Here is a 10939-nt window from a genome sequence, read left to right on the forward strand (position 1 = left end):
GATGCTACAGTAGTGCAATCAGAATTATGCAAACAGATAATATCAAAGTGAAGTTATAGTCATAAAACACACAATTTTATCATATCGAAAAGCTTTCCCCTTCTTTACACCTTCAAATACATACATATGTGACACCAAAAGAATGAACATCATAGGTAGTTTATCGAAACAACGCATAGAAAAAGAAGCATGACATCTTTTAAATCAAAGGCACGCATATCAAGGATTCAAGGGAAGGGGAAAAGTAAAGCCATATGTAGCCATCACGATCTTATTCACGAGGATTATTCACGTAACCACCAACATACATCCCAAAATGTAAAACCCTAAAACCATCACTTGCAATTTTTTCCCCAATTCGCGGAGGGTTTATGAATCCTTCTCGTGCGCAATGTTTTGGTTTGTGAAAGGGGTTTTGCTTTGTGAACGTGAACCTCGTTTTGGCCAGAGTTAGAACGTGAACCTTAACCTCGTCGGAACGCGTTTCTGCCATGGAGTCACATTGCGTGGGTCGACGATGAAGGTCGGCGTTGCTGCATCTGCGACAAAGTGATGTCGATGATGGAGGTTTTCGATGACTGTGGAGGTTTTAAGTGATGGAGGTTTTGAGTGTCAATTGCTTTGACTTACTTAGAAAAAAAATTGTCGTAACTTACTAACTTAAAAAAAATTGTATGAACGTGTGACTTAGAAATATTTTATTTTTAATAAAAAATAATAGGATTTTTAGATATGAAATATGTTCCTAGGTAAAGTTTTTTAATATAATTTATATTATATATATATATATATATATATATATATATATATATGATATTTGTTATCTATGCAGAATTTCATAGGTAATGCTTTGTAGAAAAGTTTTCCATCAAAGTGAGTCATGGTTACCTACGAAACTTTCGTACGTAATTTACTTTTCTGTTACCCACGATTGTATACATTATCTACGACTACTCTTTGTAGATAAAATAAAATTATCTACGAAAAATATTTCGTAGATATATTTTCCTAGATAATAGCCAATTTTCTTGTAGTGTCAAATTGAGATTGTTAATATGTGAATAGCATTTTGATTGATCTTGTATTTGATAGTTGTTGAAACTCTTATTTATGATTAATTCAAGTTTGGTATGCGTTTGATATCTGTGAAGGTCCTTCAGCTTATTAAACTTGACTGGGAATGCATAATTATGCGAAATCATGTGATGCAGACTCCCTAGTCAAGGGATAGCTCGCTCAACGAATACAAAGCCAAAAACTCACTAACTTGAGAGTCGTTGAGCGAACCCAAGATTTGTAGTTTTTGGTCGAGTACCTACTCGCTCAGTGAATTCAAAATCAAAATTAGGGGGATCACTAACTTTGTAGTTGCTGATTGAACCTCGCTGAGCAAATTATTAAAGGATTTTACTCTTGGAGTCCCAGTGATACACTCATTGGGAGAGCCATTTGATCATTGAACGAGTAGACATTTGTGCACTTTTTACCTAGCAAGGAGATGGTTTCGCTGAGCGAGTGGATTAAAACCTAGGTAGTTGTTAGAGGATCAATTGTAGAGGATTTATGATTTCTATGAGAAAATTGTTAAGAAATTACTGATATATGAGATGAGATTGAGATATGGTTATACTAATTCAAGGAAAGTTAGTAATGAATTGTAGTAATGCATGCATTGATGTAAGGATCAAGTTGGAAGTTATTATGACGCTCTAATAACCATTCAAATTCTCAAGTATAGAAGAATGATGTATGCGGTGAGAAGAGCAATAAGTCCTAGTCTAGGGATTTTACCTGACCAAAGGCGTTAATGGACTAACCTTGTGTATGGTATAACTCTTTGTCTATCGCTTTGCAGAGCATTGGATGCCACTATAACTGCACAACTTACTAGGATCCAATATCAATGCAAGTATCCGGATAATTGAGTCATAGTTTTAGGTATTTGTATGAAATAGGATGATTGAATTATGTATGACTTAAATTATTGGATTCTTAAATGTATTTGTATCACTTCTTTCTATTTTGTTTTGTCTTGTGTTTTATTCTTATTTGCAATGATCACCTGATTGGTGTGAGCAGATGAGGAAGTTGTAGCATGATTGGTGCAAGGATGAATTTTTTAACCTTTTAAGATCTTGAATACAATAAGAGTGAAATATATATATATATATATATATATATATATATATATATATATATATATATATATATATATATATATATATATATATATATATATATATATTCAGTGTACCTTTTGGATTACTGTAATAGGTTATTTACATTGTTTGTATCAGAACAATAGTTCCTTTAGGATATGAAGGTTTAGGCATGCTTAGCTTCCTTTGTGTGTTGTTTCCAGTTGGTTATACCAATTTCTTTGGACTGAACTGATGGTCATTTCCTTTGTAAGTAGAGTTATGGCACCTAGACCACCTCCTCCCCCTTCAACCTCAAACTTCTAATATTGTGCGGGCAACTGAAGCTATGGTTGGAACGATGCAACAACAACATGCCTCTATGGTCTAACAACACAATCTATACTTGCAGCATTTGGAAGCCTTTAAGGAGGTCTCTAAAGCAACTCCACAGAGGCATCTTAATGCTTTGTCTTAGCTAGAAGCAAACATAACCATTGTTGGTCCTTCGTAAGCTCCACCTCCTCATATAAGGCAATACTCCACGATAAATATAAATCTGGTTATTATATTTGTCTACTTATGATTAAAAAACTTAGAATACAACATTCCACAATAAAAAGAAATAACTTATAAGCTTTTATATTTTCATATTTTTTTATCCTCATTACCAAATATTTAATTTTCTTTACCAAGAGACATGACATCATTAGATTCTTACAAATTCCATACTCCACCTCAAGACCCTATTGATTGTAGGGTTTCAATAGACCCAAGAAAGACAAGAAAGACTTCTTATAGCAAGTTTATTTTATGTGTAAGTGCATTCTTTTGGCTACCTTACTTACAAATATTATTTTAAAGGTATATTATTGATTTAGTCCCCTAATTTTTTTGTTTGGTTCAATTTGGTCCCCTTATTATTGATTTGTTCATTTTAGTCTCTCAATTATTTAGAAAAATTCAATTTGGTTATCTCCGTTAAGTTGGAGTTAACACCGTGTTCATATAGGACACGTGTCAAGCCCTGAAATTTCTTAATTTTTTTTCTAAAAAAGTATAAACTGCCATGTGTCAAGTTACTGTCGTGTGATGTGACAGTTTACGGTCTTGACACGTGGCAGTGGTAACAATTGTTTTTAATTTAATCCCCTATTTACATTTTTTATTCAAGTTAGTACCCATATTTTTTAAAACGATCAAATTTGTTCCTCTCCAATTTGAAACCAAATTATTAAATAAGCTTAATTACAACTTATATATACATATTACAATATTTTTTTGAATATATACATTAAATCACTCCACCTAAATACTAAAGTTATTCTATTTTTTACATTTTTACTTTTGTACTTTTTTACACTTGTAAAAATTAAAATAATTTGAATATTTAGGTATAGTGATTTGATGTATAAATTAAAAAAAAATATACATTTTAACATGTATATATAAGTTATAATTAAACTTATTTATTAATTTGATCTTAAATTGGAAAGGCTAAAATTGAATCGTTTTAATAAATAGGAGCACTAAATTGAACAAAAAATTTAAATAGGAGACTAAATTAAAAATTATTATTACCACTGTCACGTATTACGACGATAAACTATCATATAACATGATGGTAACATGACACATGACAATTTATAAATTTTTAGAAAAAAATTAAAAATATAAAAAAGATAAAAAAATTCACAATGAACGCGTGTTCTGTACAAAATATTAATTCCAACTTAAAAAAAATACTAAATTGAACTCTTTTCGAAAATTAGAAAACTTGGATCAATAATAAAATAGCCAAAGTAAATAAAATATTAAAAAGCTAAATTAATAATTATATTTATGTTAGGTTCCTTTCAATCCAGGAATTGTCCCAGTTTTTGTCTCTTTCCGCCGACACTTGATTGCAGCATGCAAGACCATGCACTCAAGGGGACAAACACGTATGGTTTATATACTTAACTGCATTAACTGCTTCTGCACTTCTGCAGATTATCCCATTGTCTTGGAAAAATGACCCTATTAACTACTCATTCAGACTCTCCAGGCATCCATCTTCAGATTATCAATGAAAACATATATGCAACCATCACCTCTCCCATTTTCAATTTAATTACAATTAATATTTCTCCATTCTCTCTTCTCCACCTCCAATAATGCCACTCATTCAACATCAATAGTATTAATTTTGATACATTTTTAATATAAAAATAGAAAAATTACATGATTGAGGGATAACGAATATTCTCCATATACCTGTTAACTACTGTAACTACTCATTCTCTTGATATTACAAGAGCTAGCATTGACACTACAATTATTATGATAAAAACTTAATTGTAAATATAATAATAACGGTAATAAAAGTTTTTGACCAAAAAAAGTACGGAATTGGTTGTCATAATGTAATAACAATATTATGATGATGACTATGATAGTAGAGATGAATCGGTGACAATAATAATGTTAATAGAGTTAATAGATAGTGAAAATAATGATAATTAATGACAATAAAGATATTAATGACAATGGTAGTTGTGATAAAGATGAAGAGGTGTAGGAAAATGTGAAATATTTATTATCATGCTACTTTCACTCAAGTCACTCCTTAAATATGAATATGATAAATAAGAAAATGGATTCCAAATTTTATTAATCATTATTACGTTGTGCCGATAAATAATTTGTATGAATGTCATAGTTAAAAAAAAAATCAAATTAATTTATTCTCATTGTTTTTGTAAACAAAACTTTGCTCATTACATATAAAACTTTTATAGATGTTATAAGTGAAAACACATGTGTGCATTTTTTTTTCATTTTTTTATTAATAAAAAATAATAGTTATAGTTTTAAAAAAAAATAAAAATAATTTTTACAATTTTATTATAGACAATTTTTATTTATTTTATAAATATTTATTTATTATAACAATATTTTATTTTAAAAATAATTAATTAAAAAAAATTCAAATAAAATAATTATCAAATAAAAAAGCAAATAAAAAATCACTCAAATATTAAAATTGATAAGATAATTATTTTATTTTAGAAAATTTACTTGCTAAAAAAATTTAAAAAGATATGTATATACCAAAAAGTTAATTCTCCATAAAGATGATACTGGTCATATATCAATAATATAATATTTCAAAAGTAATGTTTTATTTATTATTCTTTAACCAACAGGAGTAGCAACATTTATTTTTTTATGGAAACAAACCACCAAATCGAGTATAAAATGAATCATATTAAAAAGGAAATGAAATACCTATGCAACGTGCTCTCAATGTCTCTTATATTTTCAACCATAAATAATGTATACCAACCTGGTTAAAAAAAAAAATGTGATAATATAAAAAAAAAGTTGATGGACATATTCCGCTAAACAAGTAATAAATAAATACAACAAAAAAGGTTAAGACATTTTACATATCACTAAAAGTAGTCATTAATTACGTCTAAAGATTTCTCTTGCACGAGGTCATTTTCAACAGAATAAGCTTAGTCATTGATTTCACATATAATATGAAACACATGGCATGATGTTATAGCATTTGTTGTGAGATGACCCGAAACTTGAATCTATATATCTCTTCTTCTTCCTCTTTCTCTTTCTCAGTATTCACCAATATTCACAATGCTTCCTTACCATACCCTTCAAGAGGCACAAGCTGCCCTAGGAAGAGGACTAACCCTTCCTGAGACAATATGGTTCAAATATTCTGCAGACAAACCTGATTTTCTGCTCCATTGCCACAACTCTCTATTCTTGTTCCTCTTTTATTCTATTGCTCCTGTTCCATTCCTATTGATGGAGCTTAGTGGGAACCAGAAAATACACAAACACAAGATTCAGCCAAAGGTTAAGAGAACATTCTGGGAAATGTTCAAATGTTACAAAGATGTCTTGCACACCTTTGTCATTGCAGTTACTCCACTTCAGATCATTTCTTATCCCACCATAAAGGTAAGTCCTTTCTTTTCGAGTCTAATGTTTATCATGTTAGTATATATATATATATATTTTTTTCATTTAATTACTTAAAAATCATTATATAATAGTGTTTGTGTTGAAAATTTAAAAATATGAGTCTAAGTTTCATGTTGAGTAAAGATGAGATAATTGAATACCATATAAGAATGAAAATCTATAAACTCATTACATTATGATTTTGGGTTAAAAATAATGTCAATATCTTATGAAATTAAACTCGGGTCTCGTTGATTTTACGGTTATCTTTCAGTTAAAAATTTCGCTTCAGAATAGAAAATTTTATATTATACAACTTTTACTTTACAAAATAAGTTTTGTGATAAATTAGGTTTAAACTTTTTTTTAATTATATAAATATATTTTAATCCATTTATCAATTAAACTCACTTTATTATATTAAAGTACAGTCCGACCATCAACAAATATCACAAAATTATTCAAATAATTATTACAATCTTAGTTTTAGAACATTAAAACAACCACCAGATGAGTTGGATCTTTAATTAGATAAGTTAGATAAGGACAGAAATAATAAATACACTGAATACAATCTTAAATTTAATCATTAAATTTAAAAGACCTAGCATATAGTACATGTTGATGAATTATAATTGAATCGACCATAAATATATAGTTTACATAATTATTAAAATAATAATTACAACCTACCAATCTTAAATTTAGAACATTCACAAAACAATAGATGATTTGAATATTTTCTAATATATAGAACACTATAAATACAGTGAATGGACTCTTAGGCTAATAACACTTTAAAAGTTAAATATATTTAACAATTAAATTATTAGATTATAAGGTGCAACAAGTAAAATATTTAGCCATAGATTGTGAATTTGTGAAGTTTTTGTTCTCCTAATCTGGAAGTAACGCATATTAAAGTTTGAGGCAAATTATAAGACTCTATTGATTATTGCATGTGGTATCAATTGTCCTGTAATGGAGTCAAGTGGGTTAAGTCATAACCGAATCGTGGTACTTGAATTATTATATTCTTAAGTAAAAAGAGTTGCATCCTGACTAATGATTATAACTTTTGACCTAATGGTAAGCGCTCGATCTTAACAATTGATATCAAAATCAAAGTTACAAGTTCAATTTTCGGTAGACAACTATTAAGGAGTTAAGGAGGAGACTGTTACTTAACATCTTCATTAATATTTTAACCTTTCAAAATAATTTCGTGTATAATTCGTGTTTGAGTATTGTAATTTATTTTTCAGGTTTTGAAGGAGATATATAATTGTAGGAACATTAGTACGTACAATTGATCAATGCTCCGACAATTAGATGCTAGTTAATATTCCAACACATGAATAGGATTGTTCCACCAGATAAATTGTATGAATATTTAATAATTTTGTGATAGTTTACTCATCAAATCTCTTCATATTTTTTTGGAAACTACTTCCGTTCTCATTTTTTTTAAGAAAAAAAAATAATGTAATTTAGTGTAAGCTTTTTTTCCTTAAATATAATAATTTTTTTATTTTTTACTTCATTTAATGATTTTTCTTTTAAAAAATTATAACTAATGTCTTTGGTTGCAATACTGTATCCGACTCATCTTCCTATTTAAAAAGTTCAGATGAACACAGTTTTTTATTTTTTGTTATACTAAATTAATAATGAAGACATTTTAGTGAATAAGACAAAAACATCTTTATCTAGGTGTAGGGGCGAATCCCATGTGGTCTCAATAAATTTCAATAAAATCATAAGTCAAGGACAGTGCCCTACTCATTCCTTAAAGATCTATATGTATATACATTCTAAAATGATAGTAACTAAAAGTTTTTTCATAAATTAAAAATAAACAATAAATACATCACTTTTTAATCAATTTTATTATATTAAGACAGCTGAGATAATTAATTTAAAGGCAAATTAATATTACATTGAAGTTGATAATATTCTTATTTTAAAAAAAAGGGTTAAATAACCTTTTCTATTTCATTATTATATATATATTTTTTAAATTTCATCTCTCTAATTTGAATGATTTCAGTTTGATTTCATATTTAAAAAAAAATGGATAATTTTGTTGTTGTTAAATTTATAGTCATGTTACGGTTGATAAAATGTATCATTTGTTATTTTTATACTGTATATTATTGATTCAATATTATCATTATCAATTTAATGAAAAAAATAATATTAACCATTTTTAAAAAATATATCAAATTATCAACATTGAATATTGTTGTACCAAAGTGAAACCAACATAATAATATATAATAATATCAACTTACTAAAGGTGGCAAACTCCATGGTACTTTATAGTTTAAATCGGGACATGTGAAACAGAGTGGTAGGTATACTTTATTTGGCAATTAAATCGAACTTTGAATTGTATAAAATAATTATAATTTGTTGTATAAAAAAAGCTTTATTGAAAAATAATAAAATAATAAAATTTTATACATTTGTCAGAAAATGGTCTAACCTTTCATTGCCTAAAGAAGAAGAAAAATATAATTGGCATTGTAATTTTATTAATTTCAGTTTACAATATGATCTGCAATAGTTAACAGTTCGATCTTAAAAAATATAAAGCAGGACATGTGAGCCTATGTTTTATTTATACAGTGACTTAAATAAACTTAACTCAAATATATCATTCTTTTAATGAATTAAAGTATTTTTTTTATAACATTGCTTCAGTTATACATCATAATCATGTTTGGTATTGACAATCACTCTAAGAGACAGGGAAAAGTACTCATTTATTTAAAGGATTGAGATGTGGTCTCCTCTAACATTTTTGCTAATTTAATTTTTTTAAAACATTTACTTAATTAATTTATTTGAAAGCTTGATTGGCAAATAAATATTAATGAACTTACATTTAGTTTTCATAGTTATTTCAAAAGTGTAAATTTATTTTTTGTAAAAAATTAATCAAACATTTAGTTTTTAATTTTTTAAATATAATAGTTTAATTTACAGTTAGTCTATTTATTTTTTATATTTTTTGTAAAAAATAGGAAATGTTGACGTAACTATAGGTATGAAAATAATATTTTTTAGCTTAAATATTAATATTAATGATTTAAAAAATAGGCTAGTATTTGTATGATATACTATGTTGGATCAAAAAATTTAAATTTACAAATTTAAAAAGTAAAAAAATTACATTAAAATGCTGTAAGGATTGAAATTGTAAGTTTTTTTTTTCAGTGGATTGGGATCAGAACTGGTTTGTCACTGCCATCGGGCTGGGAATTATTTTGGCAGATATTAGTTTACTTTGTCATAGAAGATTATTTGGGCTATTGGGTTCACAGGATGCTCCATTGCAAATGGGCCTATGAGAAGATCCACAAGCTACATCATGAATATTCGGCACCAATTGGGCTATCAGCTCCTTATGCACATTGGGCTGAGATAATCATATTGGGTATCCCCGCATTTATTGGTCCAATATTAGTACCAGGCCACATAACAACCTATTGGTTATGGTTCATTTTGCGCCAGCTAGAAGCCATTGAGACTCATAGCGGGTAAAACTTTAATTTTTTTTTTCAGGATATCTCATTTTACACCCTTATTATTTCTTGCTGCACCTTGTAAATGTTAAAATTTATATTTTATCCTTATTACGGGAAAGCTTGTCCAATTTGAAATAAGCTTTTGAATTCAAAAATCACTCTAAAAGTGCACAATATGCAATTAAAAAAAAACTTTCATATTATACAATTGGAATTATTTTTTGAAATATTGTTTCGATCTGTACAATTTAAAAAGTTGATTTCAAATTATAAAATATGTAAGTCATTTTAAAATTTTACACTGAAATTACACTACCAAAAGTATCATGTTTAAAAGGAAAATTGATTTTTATATCGTTCAATTTTGAATAAATTTCCATATTTGAAAGCTACCTTCTAAAAAAACACATTTAAATTCTATAATTTGAAAAATTCTTTAATCACGTTATTCAGGAAAGAGAGCTAACTTAGACCAGAAGAATGCAAATAAGAAAAATAAGAAATACGATTAGTGACTTTCATGGTTAATTTTGTTTATGCACACTCTTTTTCATCATGCAAGTACAAATATAACCTTCATTAAATTATTTTAATAATGTTCAAAATATACAAACTAATTATTTTTAAATCTAATTTATCTTATGACATGGTTAAGGTATGATTTTCCTTGGAGTTGCACGAAGTTTATACCATTTTATGGAGGAGCAGCATTCCATGACTATCATCACTATGTTGGTGAAAAAAGTCAAAGCAACTTTGCCTCAGTATTTACCTATTGTGACTACATTTATAGAACTCATAAGGTAACCTTCATATTTTTAATCAATTGGCTTAAGCATTAGTTAATTTTTTATTCTATTTTTTATATATAAAACATTGGAAACATTCAATATTTTTGGTAAAAGATAACTATCATTGTACTAATAGGTCCTACACCTTATTTTTCAGGGATACCAATACATAAAACAGAAGGGGAAGGAAAATTCTACCTACACCAAAATGTACAAGACAAGATGAAGTAGCTGTGTTATGCTTTCAACTTTGAGATTGACTCTATAATCAAATAAATAAAGAAATAAAGTTTAAATAATTACTTACCTTGTCTTACGTTTATAATTTTTAAGATATTTAAATATATTGATTTTAAATTGATTTTATTCTAAATTAATTTTATTTTTAAATGTTTAATTTAAATAAGAAAATTTAGATTTATCGAATTTGAATTTCCTTTTTGGATAAAATTTTTATACTACTACCAAATTCCAACAAATATTTAAATACTAAATAATTGTCAAA

At 27.4% G+C, this 10939-nt stretch overlaps 1 protein-coding gene across 1 annotated transcript; it reads left to right on the forward strand.

Moving 5' to 3' along the window:
• Window positions 1–5709: 5709 nt before the first annotated feature.
• LOC114185995 (methylsterol monooxygenase 1-2-like) lies at window positions 5710–10793 on the forward strand. Its single transcript, XM_028073988.1, has 4 exons — window positions 5710–6107; window positions 9333–9655; window positions 10299–10446; window positions 10592–10793. Exons 1-4 carry the CDS (start codon window positions 5778–5780, stop codon window positions 10658–10660), a joined length of 870 nt encoding a protein of 289 aa, XP_027929789.1. The 5' UTR covers window positions 5710–5777; the 3' UTR covers window positions 10661–10793.
• Window positions 10794–10939: the final 146 nt, after the last annotated feature.

This window comes from Vigna unguiculata, chromosome 5 (assembly GCF_004118075.2).
Source record: "Vigna unguiculata cultivar IT97K-499-35 chromosome 5, ASM411807v1, whole genome shotgun sequence".
Lineage (NCBI taxonomy): Eukaryota > Viridiplantae > Streptophyta > Magnoliopsida > Fabales > Fabaceae > Vigna > Vigna unguiculata.

What these genes read in the sequence shown, in the direction of transcription:
- LOC114185995 (XM_028073988.1), top strand. Translation starts at nt 5,778, where the DNA reads ATGCTTCCTTACCATACCCTTCAAGAGGCACAAGCTGCCCTAGGAAGA. An exon ending in TTTCTTATCCCACCATAAAG is followed by an intron (nt 6,108 to 9,332) that starts GTAAGTCCTTTC and finishes TTTTTTTTTCAG; the next exon opens with TGGATTGGGATCAGAACTGG. An exon ending in ACATTTATAGAACTCATAAG is followed by an intron (nt 10,447 to 10,591) that starts GTAACCTTCATA and finishes CTTATTTTTCAG; the next exon opens with GGATACCAATACATAAAACA.